General features: G+C 43.6%; 1 protein-coding gene across 3 annotated transcripts in view; it reads left to right on the top strand.

Annotated features, from left to right (window-relative positions):
- Nucleotides 1-18,864, top strand: part of LOC147452098 (BTB/POZ and TAZ domain-containing protein 3-like) — a 148,006-nt gene extending 129,142 nt beyond the window's left edge. Inside the window, exon 6 of one of the 3 annotated variants that reach the window (XM_086517893.1) lies at nt 17,076-17,797. In XM_086517893.1, coding sequence (XP_086374019.1) covers nt 17,076-17,391 — 316 coding nt within the window. In that variant the 3' untranslated portion in view covers nt 17,392-17,797. Of the gene's footprint in view, nt 1-17,075; nt 17,798-17,911; nt 18,533-18,596 lie in introns of those variants that run through there. The other 2 variants (XM_086517895.1, XM_086517894.1) reach the window with 2 other exon arrangements.
- Nucleotides 18,865-20,882: the final 2,018 nt, after the last annotated feature.

A 20,882-nucleotide genomic window follows, 5' to 3' on the forward strand; every position in this document is an offset into this window, starting at 1 on the left:
CCTTTGCGGTCTTCCTCGCTCGAGTCAGATGAGCTAGAAGAATTGACAAAAGAAGAAGAAGAAGAAGAAGAACGGTGTACTTCTTCAAATCGAACACGCTTCTTCTGTTTCTTTGCCTTATCAAATGTAGACTGACGACCCAAATAACCCGGGAAATTAGTGCCTTTCTTCTGCTTTTTGCCTTGCTTTTTAGCTTTGTTTTGCGCGTCAAAAAGCTGAGCAATCCATGCATCAACCACCTCTTCTAATTCCTTCTCCGAGTATTTTCTTGTGAGCGGAAGGTTTCTTGAGAGCGGGTTTCGGGGGTGGGGTTGTGGTTTTCTGCCATTGCTCGTGCACTCCTGAAAACAAGTCTCGCTCATATATTTTGCAAATTTTGGGTCCTTCGCAAAATTGAGCATCATCTTTGTTGCATCGTTGATCAATTGACGACGCTCTATCTCTCGTTGCTCCGCCTGAGTAGGCCGAGGCGGGCCATACTCCTTACCGAAATCTTCGCTGTGATCCGTTGCCGCATCTCCGGGATGCAGAGGGAGTCGGCTGATCCTTGCGTGAAGCCATAGGTGCCGCAGAAAAAAAATTTGGGATCGTATTTCCCGTAGAAGAGAAATCGGCCGTGCTCATATACCACTGTAACAGACTTGGACACTCCAAGTTAAGAATCTACCGCGACAGCACCAAATAACCACTTCAAAATAGTTCACAGTTCACAATTGATTTACACTGGCCCGGCGGAGTTCGGTGCCTAAAGATATTGGGCCCCAAAGACTGGCTCCCCTTTCGGTATTTCTTTTTGTATTAATCAGAGTTCAAAGTACAAGAGTGGTTGGGTCTCACACTCAGACTCTGCGTCCAGATACTTTGAGAAGTGAGAGGCACACTTCACTTATAAAGAGTTACAAGGGATGCCAAAAGCAGAGCCCCAAAAGCTTAAAAGCTGCCCATAAAAGCATCTGCCTCTAAAGGCTTTCACAAAAATAAAGCAAAAGACTTTTCTCTCTCTGTCTCATCACTTGTGTTCAATAAAGCAATATCCAAAAGCTGCTATCAGCGCAAATCACGTCCGCAGGTTCTGCCGCAAATCACGTGGCTGTTCGTACGGACCTGCCACGTCAGCAAAGTAGCGCAATTTCCGAAAAAATGCCACGTGCACTGTTGCGGTTAGGGTGTACTGACAGATTTAGGGTTTCCAAAATTAGGGTTTTTGCAGATTAGGGTTTTCAGAATTAGGGTTTCTATGGCAGCCACGTCATCACTTTGTGACTTGTTATGCAAGTTGATATTGAGAAGCCTTCGACACTTTGCAATAAGACTACATTGCTGCTACGATGTGGTGTCTTGGTTTTGGTCCTAAGTTAGCCAATATCGTTTATTTCTTATATGCTCACAGTACGTCTTGGAGGATTCTTGAAGGTGAACTCACAGAACCTTGACCTCTTGGCTGTTTGGTTAGGCAGGGTTGTCCCCTTAGTGCATTGTTATATGCCATTGCCACACATCCCTTGCTAATGCATCTTGATCACTTGACTTCTGATGGTCGTCTTCATGGCTTGCGCTTACCCTCAGGTCAGAACTTCATTGGGCAGCCTTATGCCAATGATTCTTTGTTTACACCTTGCAATCACCAGCCAAGTGATCATGGGTGCTCTGGAGTTGTATGGTCTTGCGGCTGGTCTTAGAGTCAATTTCCGCAAATGGAAGCTTCTACCGCTTGATTCTTGTGATTGGCATAATCGGCTTTGGCCAGGAGAGATTGTTCCTCCGAATGTGATTACTCGAATGTGATTGCCAGGCATCTAGGGTATCCAATTGGATGGAATATCACTCATGCTCAAAAGGTAGATTGTGTTATGCCCTTACATGGCCCTTACATGTTCGCTTGCGAATTGTTCAAAGTATCTTGATGGCCTACGTTCAATTCTATTTGCCCTTGTTGCATTGGCATTGCCATTGTCTCACTTCCCTTATGTCGGCTATTTTGTCTCATTTGTGGCGATCACATGCTCACAAAAAAGGTTTGCGTTTGATGTCAATGAAGAAACTTGCACTCCTAAGCGATTTGGTGGTCTGAATATCTTGGACCTGTGTAGGCATGTTATTGCCAGGAAAGCCATGTTGTTGCATGCTCTTGTGCGACAAACTCAACCTTGGGCACTTATGCTTGCTTTCCTATGTCAATATGTGGTTGCTTCCTCCTTTGGTCCTTGGCAACCCTCTCTTTGGGAGGTAGTGTTTGGCAAGATAAAGGCTACATTCTTGGATGCCCTTTTACTTTTAGTTTGATTTTTGCTTGGAAAGATGTTACAATTCATTTATCATGGCATGGTCAACAACGTGATGGGAGTTTGCTTCGCTAGGAGAGTATTCATTGGAGTCAGGCATTTCCTCTTACTTTGGTTGACCGCTTGCCTCGCTAGACATATTTTCTCTCTTGTCGTGGCCTTCTTGTAGTTGGTGATGTGGTTGATGAGACATGCTACACTCTTTAGTTTCCTTTGGCTACTCACCGTTTTGGATTGGTTACGCATTACTGACAGTGGTGGAGAGAGCTTTAGAGCATGGTGACTGACTTTCTACCCATTCCGCAATTGGTTGATGGTACTCGCATGTCTGATTGGACTTTCGCCTTTTGAGGCCGTTTCTGCCGTTTTTGCCGGTCAAGTTTATGCTTTCTACTACTGTGGCCTTGGCTTGCTGATCAATGTAATGCCTTATGGTCGATGCACAAGTCTGGCACCTGGTGGAAGAAGCCATTCTTTGCTATCTGGAAGAGCGGCTTACCTTTGAAGGAGCGATTGTTTCTCTAGCATGCTTGCTTGGAGTTCTCCTGGTGGGCACTTCTCACGGTACACGTCATATCTGCTCTTCTCGGTGTGTTCGTTGTCGACTACGGAAGAGACAATTGGTCACCTGCTTTGGAATTGCTGCTTATCTAGGTTTTTTATTCGTCGTTTATCAGATTGTATGCAGCTCCTTTTCCCCTCCAAGGTCTTCCACAAATGGTTTTGGGCTTTTGGCATTCTCCCGCCTTCTGTACAACAGTTTGTAGTCTTCTTTATGTGGGTCAGATTTTGGGCTTATTGGACCCTGTGCCGTCAACGCAATGGCTGCATGTTCCATAGTTCTGATGCGGACCCTTTTCTGTTTTCCAAGCTTTCTCTTAGGCAATCTTTACACTTTGCCTTTGATGTTGGCAACATCACTTTCGAGATGCTTTAGTTTTCCTATGAATACTTTTAGCTCTCTTTCACAGCTGAACACTATTGTGTTCTTCCCTTTGTACATGATCCTGTTTGTGGGTTTTCCTCGCCTTGAGGGTCCGCACTCATAAATTAATCTCAAAGATTCAAAAAAAAAAGTGTGTGTGTGTCTGTGTGTGTATGTGGTGTGAGAGAGAGTGGTGTGAGTGCGTCCAGCCTCTGCACATCCAATCTTTGTGCGAACGGTTGTCTTGCGCACCCAGCCTCCAAGTGTGTAGGCGAGCTGCTGCGCTCTTCAGAGCTCGTCCCTGTTGCTGGCTGCCTTCGGGTTTGTGTATGTGGGTGTGTGCGGCAGTGTTACAGGGGAACACGATCCCATGGGCAGGGAACGATGGAACGACGTTCCGGGGGGGGGGGGGTGTCATGGCTTGGAATGGCGGGACGTTCTGGAAAGGCATGTGATACCAGAACGGCCGGTGGCCCGAAACAGCTTGGAATGGGCAGATTTTCAGATTTGGGTGTTTTCTCTTGTGAGCCTCCCCCTTCTTAAATGCCCCTTCTCCCAACCCTTACCTTCACAATGCACACAAGCTTTCAAGGGCCAAAGCTCAAGCTCTACCCTCTCGAGTCTCGACTCTCAAGCTCTATCCTCTTTGAAGATTTCAAGTCTAGACTCTACAAGGCTACAAGCTCTCTCCCTCTCTCTCTCTCTCTCTCTCTCTCTCTCTCTCTCTCAACTTTCAAGCTCTCTTTCTCTCAAGCTCCCTCTCCCCCCCTCTCAAGCTCTTAGGTCTACATGACACACGTTTGCCATACTAAGGTTGAATGGTCTTCAAATCAAGTTTTCTGTGAGTATTAGAGTCAAAGGACATTGATACTACTTCTATTCAATCACACAGAGCTTAAAATTACATTATTTGGGCGTTTTTATGCTGCTTCTTCCGCGGGGATCCCGTCGCCGTTCCCGTTCCCGTTCCCGTTACCGTTCCGCGTTCCGGGCAATTGTGTTGTAAGTGTTGTATATGTTTCGTGCTTTGGTGTGTGTGTGTGTGTGTGTGTGTGTGTGTGTGTATGTGTTAGGGTTCAGTGTGCATGTGTTTGTTTGAATGTGGTGTGTGAGCTATTCTTTGTGAGAGATGGAACCTGCCGACATGTGTACAGACATACGACGGAAGGCTATAAACACTTCAGCCACGTATGCGTTGTCAATCATCAAGGACTGTTTACAGAAGATTTTGATGATGCACGCAAAATGTGGGATGGTCCTTTTATTGATGAAGGAGTATGTACTTCGGACAAGAGCTCATGGATCCTGTTGCTCAATATGCTCTTAATGTAGTTATTCTCTTTTTCCTTGGTAAAATACCTATCGCACAACATGCTGGGCAATGTATTGATTTTCTTATGAAGTGACAGGCAGTTTGGGTGGCTTACTTTGGTACGAGAGGTTTCTATGAAGCGTTACTAGCAGATATGGAGACACGAGATACATTGCTTGAAATGTCCCCGTTATTTTTCAATACACAAATGACTCATGTTCTTCTATGGGCTCTTACTATGGATTATCAAAATTTGATTCAACACAAATGCTCGGTATGGGTTGAAGTGTTCGACTTTCCTCGTACCTGGCATCACTTTCTTCCTTTATTGGCCGCTCAGTTGGAAAAGGCTATTTGCCCGCCTAAGTTGGATTCGACACAAATGCCCGGTATGGGTTGAAGTGTTCGACTTTCCTCGTACCTGGCATCACTTTCTTCCTTTATTGGCCGCTCAGTTGGAAAGGCTATTTGCCCGCCTAAGTTGGATGTAAATACCAATCGTTTCTGTATCCTCTGGGACATGATATTCATATTCCCACGCCAACAGGCATTATGGTGAATTCGGATGATCCTGTGGTTGGTAAAAGATTGTTCAAGCTAAAATGGGGCAAGTTTGTTGACTCTTGTTTCCGTTGTGGTAAATTCGGTCACATGCAGTCAGAATGTCTTGAACCGAATCTTCAACCCCCTCCCTCAACCGTGCCTACTCCTCAATCTACATCATCAACCAAAGCTGCACATGAGGCCCCTATTAATGGAATCTCAACTCACACATTGGTGAATGGGGCAAATAAAGGCAAAGGGAAACATGCATCGTCGACAACACTTGTTGATTCGACAATGACAAAAGATAAAGGCAAAGAAAAAGAAAACGAAAAAAGCAAAGATAAAGGTAAAGAGCAAGTTCCTTTGTAATGATAACAAGGCTTTGGTAGAGGCTTGGGACAAGGTTGTTCATTTTCATAAGGAAGTCATCACAGGGGATGCTTCAGTGCTTGCCTCTCCCTTACCCGGTGCATTCCCCTCAGTTTTGTTAGAACCCTATTATGCAGCACCTCCTCATCCACCCTTATGTGCCCATGAACAATAGCATCTAAGCTTTGTGTCTCTTTGTCCCTTGTTCATATCAATTAGGATGCATAACTCGTTGAAGTGCATTTCATACAACGTGCGTGGGTTAAGCAATCATGACAAGGATGCTATTACTGAAATCTGGTCGTGTGCTCCATGTTAGGTTCTCTACCATACAAAATATCCTTTTAATGCTTGAGAGAATGAATGATAGAGAGAAGTCCCTTATCATGCACAAAGTAATTCTTTTCAGCACTGTTTAACTTCCTATCAAGAAATGCAACTAGACAGCCATGCTGTTGCAGCACAACTCCTATGGCGACGTTGCTCGCATCCGTCCATACCTCAAAGGGGTAATCCCAAGAGGCAAGGATGAGATACGTAGCCTCAGTCACTGCAACCTTGAGAGCTTCAAAAGGCTCAATGGTGGCCTCATGCAAAACAACAACGCATCGACGACGAGTTTTTGCTCCTTTCAAAACATCAGTCATGGGTGCGGCAATGCGTGCCAAATTCTTTATATGCGAACTGTATACCTGACACAGACCTAAAAAAGACACATTATATGCAGTTTTGGGCAAATGCCAATTACAACCCTTTTCTACCTTTGCAGGGTCCAACCTGACACCGTTTGCATAAATGATATAGCCCAGATAAGTAACCTCAATTAGAAAAAATTCTGGCTTCTTAGCTGCAATGTACAACTAACACTCATCTAAACTGGCTAAAACCCTTTCTACATCCTGTTCATGCTGTTCCCATGAGGCAGAAAAAATGAGAATGTCATCTAAGAAAATAAAAAAACACACGCCAATCATGTCACCAAAACGACCTACCATGAGACGGTTGAACGTACCCATGGCACCTGTCAATCCAAAAGGCATAACAACATACTCTTAGTGCCCCCACTTTGTGCAGAAAGCCATCTTATATATGTTGCCCTTCAATACCTTGACCTTGAATATATATGTTGTCCTTGAATACCTTGACCTGATGGTACCCACTTTTGAGATCGACTTTGCTAAAAACGTATGCGGCATTGAGCCTATCGAGGATATACTCAATGCAAGGCATCAAAAACTTGTTCGTCACGGTGATCTTGTTGAGTGCCTTGTAATCTACACACAAACGAGACGACCCATCTTTCTTGCGAACAAACAAAATAGGAGCAAAAAGGACTTACACTAGGACGTATGAAACCCTTGGCCACTAACTCAGTGAGTTGTCGCTCTAACTCTGCTTCTTGAGACTTGTTCAATTAGTAGGGAGCCTTACTGATGGGCTGTACTCTCTCCATGAGTTCAATGCGATGATCCTTTGGACGTTCGGGAGGGAGACGGGGTGGAAGATCATCTTGCAAAAAAAGATGCTCATACTACTGAAACAAACGTGAGTATCATTTAGGTCTTGAGGTCTTCCGTCACTTGAGTGGCATAGATGAATGCCGCATGAGCTCCTCGTCGTAACTCACGCTTAGCCTGCACATGAGAAATGAGAGGTAAAGAATGGAGACCCTGCTCACCACGGATGACCACAGGAGAGGAACCTTCCGATGAGAGAGTGAGCGTGTTTGCTTTCCAATCAAAGAGTGGAGCATGCTCATGAAATCATTTAATGCCGAAAATCATCACATCATGAGAGAGGAGAAACAACAAATTTTCGACGGAAAGATGCATGCTGAATAGAGACTAGCACACTAGGACATTCATGCGTGATTAAAGAGTGCATGCCGGGAGCGAAACCACACACCTCGATAGGAGCCGCTGGAATAGGTTCTAGGTGAGCTCTCCTTACAAGAGAATCATTGACCACATCATGGATACTGCCAGAGTCAAACAAAACCACATCACTTTGACCATTCACATGACCATAACATTTACAGAGAGACTCATCAAGGTGCTCATAAAAAAATGTGTGGTGTACGTTCAGGGTTAATCAAGGTACTGACAGACGATGTGGATTCTGTGGTTGATTCTGGGGGTCCTATCTTAGGACAATCTTTCTTCACATGACCTTTAGTGTGACATTGCTAGCATCTTCCTTCTTTGCCATAAGCGGCTCTTTCGTCCAAAGTTAACCATCCTCCTAAGATTTCTTGAGCAGATTTTTTATCAGGTGACAACTTAGGTTTATCTTGAGATTTGTTGCTCATTTTGAGAGTTCTGTGCTCTAGGTGTGGAAGAAGATTGAGAAGAAGAGTTACCGTTATGCTTACCATTGGTCTTTCTGCTCTTACCATTCAGTGGGTTCTGAGAGGTACTTTGAGACGACTTGGCCTCCTTAGGCTTGCCTTTGTTGTGCTTTATTTCTTGGGTGAGAGCTATCACCACTGCGGTGTTGTAGTCCGTAGGTTTGAAGACTTGCACATCAAACTTGATGCACTCATCTAATCCAAAAAGGAAAGTCTTCTTTGGTTCAGCATCCGATTTGCGCAATTGGACACCAATGTGCAAAATACGGTTAGAAAAAGACATAACAGGAGTGCCATTTTTCTTAAGACCACACCAATCTTCTATTAACCGATCTAGGTACTGCGGTGGCATAAAGCGATCCTTGAGCTTGTCTTGGAAGTCGCCCCAACTGAGAGAGGGGTACGCTTTCCTTGGCATGCTCAAGATGCTCAGCCAACTGTGACTCCTGCCAAGCTTGAAACCAATTAATGGCATCACTTGCTAGATACATGGCAGCCGTCAAAACTTTACTATTACTTGCTTTCTTGTTAGTCGCAAAGTAAGCATTAAATTGATGCAACCATGAATGAATCAAAGATGCATCCATCTTACCATCATACTTACTAAATATCAACTTCTCAGTGACTGGATTATTGGAGTCATCGCCTCTACCTTTTGCTACGTGATGACTTGCCGACCTCCTTGAGTGGCTCGCCTTTCGTGGAGAGTACTTGTAGGACCAACTCTTGCATGCGTTGGTCCCTTTGCGCCTCTCGTTCTAACTCCATAGCCGCTCGCTTGTCCTTGGTCGCTATGCGTTGAGCCTCGTGTGCTTGCTCATGCTCGAGCTCCATAGCTGCCCTTCTTTCTTCGGCCCTTAAGCGTTGAGCTTAGCGTGCTTGCTCACACTCAAGCTCCATAGCTGGCCTTCTTTCTTCACGGTCGCCGTCCATGGTGGCGCGTTGCGCCTCTTGTTGTAGCATCATCTCCATCATCGACTTGACCAAAGCCTCCAATGGGTTTGGTGCAATCCGTGGCGTAGATGGGGATGGGGGGGGGGGATCGGGGAACAATCCTCCCGGTGTAGAAACTTCGTCTTCTCCAATTCCACTCTCATCACCTTCACGCAAAGTATCCATTCCGCTTCGTGTGATGACCATGCATTGAGTTCTTGGGGTTCTTGGGTTCTTGGGGTTCTTGAGTACGTGGGTACTCGGGGTTTCTGGGGTTCTCGAGTACTCGAGGTTCTTAAGCACTCAGGGTTCTTGGCTTGCAACCTCTGTTTAAGAAGGCTTTTCTCTTACCCAAGCTCAACTCCTTCCTGCAAATGCACCCTTGGCGGCCTTGCGCTCACACCAAGGTTGCTTTTTCCCACCTCATGTCGATTGGCCTGCCGCTAAGTGCAAGGTCCACTCTCAATGAGTGGAAAAGAGGAACGAGGGAAGGCTGGACAAGCCCTTCTTTCCTGGGTTACATGTCACTCTTCAAAAACACAGATTAGGGATCGACATGCTCAAGTGGTCCTAGGTTACATGCGATCACAATAACCAAAAAAATTTATGTGGTTCTTTGTGCTTCTTTCCTTGAGTGATGATATTGAACACTGCCAAAGATCTCTGATACCAATGTAATGTGCAGCGGTAGTAAATGATGGTGTAAGCTTAGGATGAGTGATTAGTGAGTGCTCAAGGTTCCTTTTACTTAGTGGAAGGGAGGGCCTTCCTTGCTTAGAGAGAGAATGTGCAATGACCAAGACAAAGAGATGGAAAACTGTGAGTGCAAAGTGCATGAGAGTGCCAGAGAGAGAGAAAAGACGACACTAGATGGGGTCCAAAACCCCCCTCCAAGGGCCCCCCTCTCTTTTGCTAGAGAGGTATTTGCTTTAGATTGCACAAGGTCTGGTACAATGCTTCTAGATGTTGTGGTACTTGTCGACAACGATGTCGACGACGAAGGCTAGAGGCTGAATATGAAAAACTCTAGGGCTGAAGCTGGCTGAAAACTGATCGCTGGTCCAGGGCTTAATGTGCAACTGTTCCGGCGGCGACGAAGACGAGGCTATGCAAAAATGCTGGTGGCTGAAATCTGAAAACACTGGCTGAATCTGACGGCGATGGCTGAGGATCTGGTGCGGGAAAGTGGTACTGTGCGGTGAGGCTAAGGCCTGAATGCTGATGCAAAAACGCCAGGGATGAGCGTGGATGCAAAACGCCAAGGCTGGTCGCTCGATGTGAAAACGCCAAGGCTGGTTACTGATGCAAAAACGTAAAGGGCTGATCTGTTGAGAGGCTCTCTGCTCTGCTCCTCTGTTGAGAGATGTCAGTGCTAGGGTTCCTTATATACTTGCATGAAGCTGGGTCGAGGAATGCTCCCTACAACCCCATGATCTGGTAATTAAGTCACTTATCAATAAATAAGTTGTTAGGTGCAGCGGAATGAATGTTGTATTTTCTCAAGATTAGTGATCTTTATTGCTCAAGGTTCCTTTTAGTTCTTTAGGGAAAGAGAGAGCTTTCCGTCTTATGGAGAGTGCTATGATCACGAACAAAGTGAGTGGATTGTGCGTGCAAGTGAATGAGACTGAGAGAAGGAGAGAGAAGAGATATGAAACCCGAGAGGTTGTAAAACCCTCCTCCGAAGGCCCCACTCTCGTCGGCGAGAGTGGTCTATTCTTTGATTGCACAAAGGTGTACAATGCGTATGCAATGGACTATGCAACTTGGTCTATGCTGATGACGACGACGGTGACGACGATGGCTGAAATCTGAGATCTTCTAATTGCTGAATTTCGGGACTGTTTCGGTGGCTGAAAATGACTGTTTTGGCTGCGTTTTCTTGGCTGAAAAATGAGGTTTCTTAGGGCTGAAAACTGATGGTCTTTACGGGCTGAATCTGCTACACTTTAGGTGAATAATGCCGGTCTTAATTTGCTGCTGAAATCCAAAAACGCCAGGGGCTGAAATTGGTCCTTCTGTCGTTGGGGTTCTGCAAATGCAAAAACGCTAGGCTGATCTGTTGTGTCGTGATGACGCCGGGGCTGATCTGCTGTGCACAAATCGCGAAGGCTGATCTGATGCAAAAACGCTAGGTCTTCTGTGGAGAAAACGCCAGAGTAGTCGCGGGGGTTGGTCTTGCTGAGAAGTTGCCTGTTGAGCAAGGTGCTCCTGCTGCCTCTTCTGCCAAAAAGTGTGAACTTTGGTTTGCTTATATATTAACTTAGCAAAATTGCCCTACCTACTTTTGTTGGAAAGTCACTTAAAAATAATAAGTGAAAATCCCAATAAATAGGAAAATAGGCTTAATGCAATGGAAAATTCCCCTAACTGATGCTAATGGATTCTGATGGGAATTCCGATGATCATGTTGTGTGCAACCGGAGGATATGCATCTATGCTAAGTGACTGGGCATGCATAGTCTACGAATAGACTCACAAAAGTGCCAGATCACTGCTAATCTAACTTGATCGGACTGACTGAACCCTGCTGTGGTGTAGCTTGGCCACGGACACATAGGGTTGGGATGTGTCATGTGACATCCCCTCCTTTTCAAAGTGAGGTATTGGTACCGAACTGTATGCGTCGAGGGAGATCGCCAATAGCATCCAGAATCCTGGAAGGGACTCTTCGCCGGCCCACTTTGATGTGTGGGTCCTGCGGTACTTGAACTTCATAAAGGTCTGCAATGCTTGCTTCTTTGGGCCGTGCCGAAAGCGACACAAAGTCGTTTGAATCTCCTTTCTTGCGTCAACTTCGTCTAGAGATTTGCTTCTTTCGTCTTCAAGAATCTCCATGGCTGAAAATTCCTGAAACCAACTCCAACACAAAACCATGAACATACCCATTCCATGTAAAGTGAACGAAAAAAATATTGTCTTCTCTAAAGACTTTGTATGCAATGTAGATGAACAAATAGACGAAGTGACAACTCGTTCATCAAACACATGCAAACAATGAGGTCGAATCTTTTCTGTTTGATTGAAATCAATCAACTGTGGCAAATCACAATGGAAATGCCCATGCTTGGTGCTCATACAATCATGTGATCTTTCGGAAACTGTGTCAGGCCAAGGAAGAGACATGGAATGTGACTTCGTGACATACAAACTTTTCATGAACAATCCGCATACATTCGTGCCCATCCATGAGAGAAACGTGCTCAACATACAATATGTCATGCCTAGGAAAAGGGATCACATAACGATGCTGACTAAAATACAGGAAACCTTCACGAATGAAACACTCGAACAATGCGTGCATATCAATCATGCGAACACATAATACTTCCTGTGATGGTTCTCTGGACCAAGGCTTGAGAGCCAAGATCGCTTCTTCGGGATCTATCGAATCTTTTTGTGGGGGATCTGTGGACCTCGACTCGAAAGCCAAGATCGCTTCTTCCTGAATGATCGAATCATCTTGTGGGGGTTCTTTAGACCTCGACCCGAAAGCCAAGATCGGATCTTCGTGATTGATCGAATCTACCACGAGGTTAGTTTCGCTAGGAAAAGCATCCACTAACACATCATCCTTGTGAACAATCACATCATCTTCATGCAACTCATCATGCTTGTGAGAAATCACATCTTGATCATCATGCAAATCATCATGCTTGTCTTTATCATTCAAATCATCATGCTTATCATTGGCATCCAATTCATCATGCTTCTCATCATGCAAATCATTGTCAATCAAAACATCATGCAAGTCATTGTCAATTAAATCATCATCATGCTTCACACAATCATGCAAATCCTGTGTTTCATGCTTTGGAGAAGAAGAGACTGAGAGAGTCTCCTTTTCCCGATTCTGGTGCATCTGTGCCTGAGCTGGAGAAAAGAGTCGCAAGCGCTCTTCCCTTCTTGCTTTGATCTCGCGATCAAATTCTGCTTGTCTTGCTTTGCTCTCGCGCGCTATGGATGCCATTCTTTCTTGGTACTTACGCTCGATGGCTGCCATGTCTTCTTCGTAGGCTTTTCTGTTTGCTTCTCTTTCTTGTTCCAACTTCTCCATAGGAGTTAGTGCAATCTTTGTCGTAGATGGTGAAGGGGGAGGGTGGGAAAAACCTCCTGGTGTGGAAAATTCTTCTTCGCCTCTCTCATGCTCATCACCTCCAAGCGAAGTATCCATTCCGCTTCGAGTGATGACCATTCTGAAGTCGTGGGTTCTTGTGGGTTCTTGGGGGTCTTGGGTTCTTAAGTTCACGAGGAATTTGGGTTCTTGAGGTCCTTGATTCGTGAGAATCTAGGGTTCTTGAGGTGCTCTTTCGCTTGCAAATCGCGTTGGAGAAGGATCTTCTCTTCACCCGAGTTCTACCCTTTTCTACGGGCGCACCCCTTGGCGGCCTTGCGCTCACATCAAGGTTTCTTTTTCCCACCTCACGTCGATTGGCCGGCCGCTAAGTGCACGGTCCGCTCTCAATGAGTGAAAAGAGACACAAGGGGAGGCTGGACAAGCCCTTCTTTCTTGGGATTCCTGTCACTCTTCAACAAAACACGATTAGGAATCGCCACGCCCAAGTAAACTTGGGTTCGTGCGATCACAACAAGCAAAAAAAGTCTTGTGGTTCTTGTGGTTCTTGTGGTTCTTTCCTTGAGTAATGCAGAACACTTCCAAAGCTCTGATACCAATGTTAGGTGCAACGGAATGAATGTTGTATTTTCTGAAGATTAGTGATCTTTATTGCTCAAGGTTCCTTTTAGTTCTTTAGGGAAAGAGAGAGCTTTCCGTCTTATGGAGAGTGCTATGATCACGAACAAAGTGAGTGGATTGTGCGTGCAAGTGAATGAGACTGAGAGAAGGAGAGAGAAGAGATACGACACCCGAGAGGTTGTAAAACCCTCCTCCGAAGGCCCCACTCTCGTCGACGAGAGTGGTCTATTCTTTGATTGCACAAAGGTGTACAATGCGTATGCAATGGACTATGCAACTTGGTCTATGCCGATGACGACGACGGTGATGACGATGGCTGAAATCTGAGATCTTCTAATCACTGAATTTCGGGACTGTTTCGGTGGCTGAAAATGAGTGTTTTGGCTGCGTTTTCTTGGCTGAAAAATGAGGTTTCTTAGGGCTGAAAACTGATGGTCTTTACGGGCTGAATCTGCTACACTTTAGGTGAATAATGCCGGTCTTAATTTGCTGCTGAAATCCAAAAACGCCAGGGGCTGAAATTGGTCCTGTTGTCGCCGGGGTTCTGCAAATGCAAAAACGCTAGGCTGATCTGCTGTGTCGTGATGACGCCGGGGCTGATCTGCTATGCACAAATCGCGAAGGCTGATCTGATGCAAAAATGCTAGGTCTTCTGTGGAGAAAACGCCAGAGTAGTCGCGGGGGTTGGTCTTGTTGAGAAGTTGCATGTTAAGCAAGTTGCTCCTGCTGCCTCTTCTGCCAAAAAGTGTGAACTTTGGTTTGCTTATATATTAACTTAGCAAAATTGCCCTACCTACTTTTGTTGGAAAGTCACTTAATAATAAGTGAAAATCCCAATAAATAGGAAAATAGGCTAAATGCACTGGAAAATTCCCCTGACTGATGCTAATGGATTCTGATGGGAATTCCGATGATCATGCTGTGTGCAACCGAAGGATATGCATCTATGCTAAGTGACGGGGCATGCACAGTCTATGAATAGACTCACAAAAGTGCCAGATCACTGCTCATCTAACTTGATCGGATTGATTGAACCTTGCTGTGGTGTAGCTTGTCCACGGACACATAGGGTTGGGATGTGTCACGTGACATAAGTGCAAGAGGTGGTTCATATGTACGTTGGGCTAAAAAATGGTTCATGCGGTGGAAAATGCTCATGCTGGGTACTGATGGGTTGTGCAATCAGAGGGTACATAGCTACTCTAAGTGCGTGGACATGCACGGCTTGCGTACAGGTTCACAAGGGTGCTGAATTACTTCCTAGGCTACCTAAACCCCAGAAGTAGGTATAGCTTGTCCACATGCGAGAAATTATAAAATGTTACATACAATACGTGCGAGTATGTTTTGTGAAAATGTATGAGTATTGGGTTCAACTTTGCAACATAGGGGTAGATGTGCACGTGATAGAAACAAACTCTATGCGAGGAGTTCTCACACTGGCGGCCAATTACTCTCATGCCTGTAGTCTATAAATTAATGGCTAAGATGCTTGTTAACCATATAGAAGATTATCTACATATTGGCATTCATCAATCTCAATATGGTTTTATTCCACCTCGCCAAATTATTGATAACCTGGCAAATGTCATTCTTGGCATTCATCAATCTCAATATGGTTTTATTCCACGTGGCCAAATTATTGATAACTTGGCAAATGTCATTCTTGGAATAGAAGATGCAAAGTACACTCAACAAGATGTATTGATTATGCACATAGACATAGAAAAGGCCTTTGATACGGTCCTATGGGTTTATATTGCTGAGGCAATGCAAAGACTTGGATTTGGATCTAAAATTAAACAGGTCATTTATTTCTTCTATGCTTATAGCACTTCCGCTGGTTTATTGGATGGCTTCCTTACCGATCCTTGGTCTCTCGGTCCATGTGTTAGACAAGGATGCGGTCTCAATGCTTTGCTTTATGCTATTGATTCTCATCCTTTGTTTATGTATTTAGAGTTTGCGACTTTTGTTGGTGCATTGCATGGTCTGAAATTACCATCTGGGAAGCATTGCATCGGTCAAGCCTATGTGAAGGACTCTTTATTTGCACCATCTAATCATTATAATGATGTACAACAAATTATGCATACTCTCCACCTTTTTGCATTGACGGCTGGGCTGAAAGTTAATCTCCGGGCAAATCTAAGTTACTCCCTTTGAATGCTTATGAATGGCACAAGTTATTATGGTCGGGTGAAATTATCTGCCCCCAGGGCCCACACTCTATTGCGTCATTTGGGATACCCAGCGGGTTGGAATGTATCTGCTAAGCACAAAATTGATTGGGTTTGGCAGCGTCTTGAATCCAAATTACATTATTGGAAATTATCTCCCTGGCCCTTGCATGTGGGTCTCAGAATTGTTCAATGTATTATGATAGGCTATGTGTTGTTTTATTTGCCCCTTTTTCTTGGTCACAACAAAGATTGAAGTGCCTCATGTCACACATTCTGGAGCACTTCTGCCAGTGTGACATGAAACGTTTTCGGGTTTCGTACGTTTTGGGATTTCGAGGTTTCTGAAACGTTTCATTTCGAGGCTCAAAGAAAGCGAAACACATGTTTCCTTTTACATGTATGTACCTATAATTATACATTGAATATACATATAAATTTACCTGTTAAAACATGTGAAATACCAAAATCTGGATGTGAGACTTAAGTCACGAGTAACAACGTATCGATTTTGTGAAGCGGCCTGGCTTTAAAAATCCCCAAATGGGTTGTTTAAGGTCAATTGGTCAAAAGGGGGCCAAAAAAAACAGTCAACTCATTTCGCCCGTTTCGTCGAAACGTTTCGGCCGTTTCGGGGTTTCAGAGGGCCGAAACGCGTTTTTATGGCACACTGCTTCTAGCGCACTTCCTCTCAATGCAAGGACCTGAGGCTTCTCTCTATGAATAAGATATGTACTCATAAACGCCTTGGAGGGCTGAATATTTTGGATTTGCGGAGACAAATTTATGCCAGGAAAGCTATGTTATTACTAGTTTTGGTCACCCAACAACAACCTTGGACTCTCATGTTTTCCCATTTGTGTGCAAATATTGTTACACCTACTTTTCGTCACTGGCATCATCCATCGTATTGGGAGGTTATATTTGGCAAGCTTGAAGGTTATAATCCAAGTTTACCATTTGCTTCTTCCCTTATAGCTGATTGGAGGACTGTTACTGCGCATTTATCATGGCACGGTTGTTACTCCCCTTCTGGAAACTCTCTCAGATCAGAGAATATCCATTGGAATAGGGTATTCTCATCCACTCTGGTTCAGCAAGCTCCTCATCAAGCTTATTTTCTCTCTCAAAAAGGATCGTGTCAGCTTGATCAGGTGGTTGATTCTGACGAGCTTGTTCTTTCCTTTCACGATGCAGCTCAGCACCTTGGTTTGGGTCCTCATTATCGTCATGTTTGGCGGGAGATTCAGCTCATGCTTGTTGATTTGGCCCCAATACCTCCATGCACAATGGATTCCTGTTTGTTGGATTGGCGCATCTCCATCACTAGTTTTGTTTGCATATCGACTGCCTCAGTTTATGCATTCTTACACTCTGATGCTTGGATAGTGCAGCATGGCAACCACTTAATGGTCAATTCACAAATCTTATTTGTGGTGGAAGTGCACTTTGTTTCATATCTGAAAGAATCGTTTACCTTTGTAGGAGCGCATTTTCCTATGGCGGTGTTTGGTTGGTGCTCTACCGGTTGGTTGTTTCCTACATGTACGGCATATCACGACACCTTCATGTCCTCGATGCAATGCTACTGACAAATCAGTGGTACACTTGCTCTGGCATTGTTGTCACTCTTGTACATTTTATTGCTGGATCTCGGCTGCTCTACGACTTTGATTCCCCTCAGCCACCGTTCATAGGCGGTTGTGGGTTTTTGGAGTGCTCCAGCCTCAACATTCTCAGTTTGAGGTCTTTTTCAGTTGGGTCAGATTTGGGCTTTGTGGGCTCTATGGCATCATCGTAACCTTCGGATGTTCCATAGTTACCTTGCTAATCCTTTCCACTACTTCAAGTTGTCGCTTAGACAATTGTTACACTATGCGTATGAGGTTGGAGACATCTCCCTTGATGCTTATAGGATTTTCTTTGACTGTTTTTAGACCCTTTTCCTAGGAAAACACTTGCGTGCTCTCTGTTTGTATATGATCTTTCTGATGGGTTTTCCTCGTCTTGAGGTTTCCCACTTGTAAATTAATCTAAGAGATTTATAAAAAAAAAGTGTGTGTGTGTGTGCACGTGTGGGTGCACACACACATGTGCATGTGTGGGTGCGTGTGTAACAAACCATTCACATCCTATATTCCTAATTATGCTGGAGGTTTCACCAGATAATCACTTCGGTTTTGTTACAAATCAACTTATTGCTGTCCTATTCCTTCTCGAAAAATTAGAGGGAAGCTGTTTTTCTGCTTGATCTATTTTGTAATGTATCCTTTTGGTTGCCATTGTTTGCACTCGCACATCTTGGTTTCCTTAAAATGCAGTCACTTTCAAGACAAGCTAGGACAGCAAAGCAAGAAAGATGAAACAAAGTGGAAGCTCTTGGTGAACAAGGTGATGACGGCAAAGCGCAAAACAAATGCTTTTTCGCTGGCCACGGTCTCAGCCAGGCTTGAGGAAGAGTAAGCTTGTAGGGTTTCTTGTTCTTTTGGACAATTGAGGTGATATGTATCATTTCGAAGTGTGCCACATCTACATCCAGTAGGGTAAGATTGAGCGAAGGGATGATCGATTGAGAACTACTAGTGAAAGAGCTGGTCTAACATGAAGCTCAGTGTCTTGTGTAAAATGTCTAAAGTAATGTATGCAGGGAACCTTTTTCCTTTTTGTGAATTTCATGTGTATGATGATGGAGGCCAGTATTATGATGAGGTCAAGGTGGAGCTTAGGTGTACAAAAAGCCTTCTAACACTTCGGAGAACATATTATTATTTGTATGGGTCGCTAGATTTGAGGGAACTATGTGAATTCATGAGGGCATTCCTTTTGTACATGCCAGATTCTAATCAAATTTAGGTGACACATGCATAAATTACAGGGTTCATGTAAAACAGTCTGCCTTACTTTTCAAAAGCATGTAATGCTATAGTGGAATTTTTACTTCATCTCATTTCATGGATTGCCACTAGTGTTGGAAATAGCGTACTCACTATCCAAAAAATTATGTAGGTACCTTGAAGCTTAGGTATGATTTATGCTTGTAAAATCTGTACTAGTATGGCATTGGATGGAAGGAAGATGGATGCGTCCATAGCGGATGTTTACCTGATTGATATTAATCCTCAGAAGAAAGACCTGTTCATTTTCAATGGATCATGGTACAAGAATCTCGCTGTGACTTGCAGTGCACATCTAATTTTGGGTTTTGTTCAATGAGAAGTGACCTTCTGTAAGCCATGTTGTGTTGCTAAAGTAGGAGTGTGTATTTGGGCAAAAAATATGCATCAAGTTCATGAATTCATAGCATGTATGCTGATTTGTAACGTTGTTTACCTTATTAAATTTCTGAGTCGATGATAATAGATTTGAATGTTATGCATTCAAAGAATAAGCAAAAGATTAGAAAGATTGCTGATTTGATTGTGGACATTCGTGCAAGGTTTGTGGCCTACTCCGCCATGGAGGACAAAAACTAAATTACATACATCTCTCTCTCTCTCTCTCTCTCTCTCTCTCTCTCTCTCTCTCTCTCTCGTATTTGATTGAAGGGACTTAAAAAATGGGACAAGCTACCTGACCGATGGTACTCGGCCCTTGCCAGACCACTCTGGTGTGTTGAAAAAAAAATAAAAAATGGGACAAGCTTTGTTGTCAGTCTTAGATTAGAAGATGACGCTGAGATCATGCAACAATATGACAACTCTAAATATTTTGATATCATACGAGAGAGAGAGAGAGAGAGAGAGAGAGAGAGAGAGAGATTTTACTCGGAAGAGACAAAACATTGAAGATAAAGCACTTTGAATTGAGAAAAAGAGCACTAAAGATGGGGTAGATTGAAAGGGAGAAACCTCAGAGGGGGCTGTCACTTACATATCTTGGGTGTATATTTTGGGCCAATATATTTCATGTGGGCTACCTCATGTCCATTATAAAAATATTACAAAAATCTAGAATATGTACTTCTTCTCTTCCTCCCGCACGCTTCAAACTTTGACGTGCGCATCAGACATTCCTAGTGTTGTAAAAGGTTTCTCTTTCTAATACATACTCTCACATTTTCTAGAAAGAAAACAAGGAAAAGTAACATAATTGATGGCTAGGATGGACCATGGAAATCGTTTAAAACTACACCCGCCCCTCTATGCGTGCGCACACAAAAAAAAAAGAATAAAACTCAACAAAAGAACACACTTTTTATTTTTGTGAAACCATTCTTCTATTTATTTAAAAGATGTATGCACAAGAAAAATAAACTCAATGGATGAGTTTATTCTAAAAGATTAGAAAAAGTTGGGACACAAAGCTAGGTGTTGGAAATGTAGTTCCTTGTGGATTATCCAATGTGCCCAAAATCTTATCCAATGGAAAAATGTAGAGTAAGTAGTGTATCAAGCTTGAAAATGACCAAAGATCCATTTCCTAAAATTTTGCCCCGAAAAACAAGCATGGAATTGAGTAGACAAACATTGAAAAATTCTTTAGAATGCAAAAGAAGTCAAAAGAGATGAGGCATAGTCACTTGTCTATTTTGACAATAGGGGAACTGAGAGGGGACAATATGTCTTTTGACGAGCAAAGTGACCACAGGTAGAACTCCCACAATACATCTCCGCAGAAAGAGTATTTGTTTTAAAGGCAGCCTAGAAGTTTTCCGTGAAACTCACCCATCAGAATGTCCCAATTGTTGACAATCCAATTACCATACGCTCTAATATGCGTAGAAGCACATAAGCCTACAAGCATTCAAATCCAAGGTTGTTTCTAATAAAAATAAACCAAAAACAAAGTGGACTTTTTGGCTAACATGTGAAACCGAATATTTAGAATATTCAACCCCCATACATTTTTGGGGAATACATTCTTTCAATACGAAGAAGACGGAGAGCTTTATGATATGAATGCGTCTTCTAGAGTAGTTCAATAGTGTTAGAGATATAAAAGCAGAATTATCCTTAAGAGACCAAGAGACTAGTAAAACTCAATATTTTCTATAATAATATATTGCACTATGCGGAAGCCTAGATGAAATGGCGAAGCAAAGGCATGCAAAATTGATTATTTTCCATAGTTATAGATTGCATTATGCACAAGCATACATGCATTGGCCAAGCAAAGGCAAGTAAATTGAATATTTTCCATAATAATAGATTGCACTATGCCTAAACGTACATGCAATGGCCAAGTTGAGATCTTAGTAAACATCTTATGACAAAGTTTCGTTGCACCCAATTAGTTTGCTATGTCAGTGACACATTCTATCCAATAGGGTATCCTCAAATGCCGAACGACTTT

The sequence above is a fragment of the Adiantum capillus-veneris genome, chromosome 8 (genome assembly GCF_014529385.1).
Source record: "Adiantum capillus-veneris isolate H3 chromosome 8, ASM1452938v2, whole genome shotgun sequence".
NCBI classification, from domain to species: Eukaryota; Viridiplantae; Streptophyta; class Polypodiopsida; order Polypodiales; family Pteridaceae; genus Adiantum; species Adiantum capillus-veneris.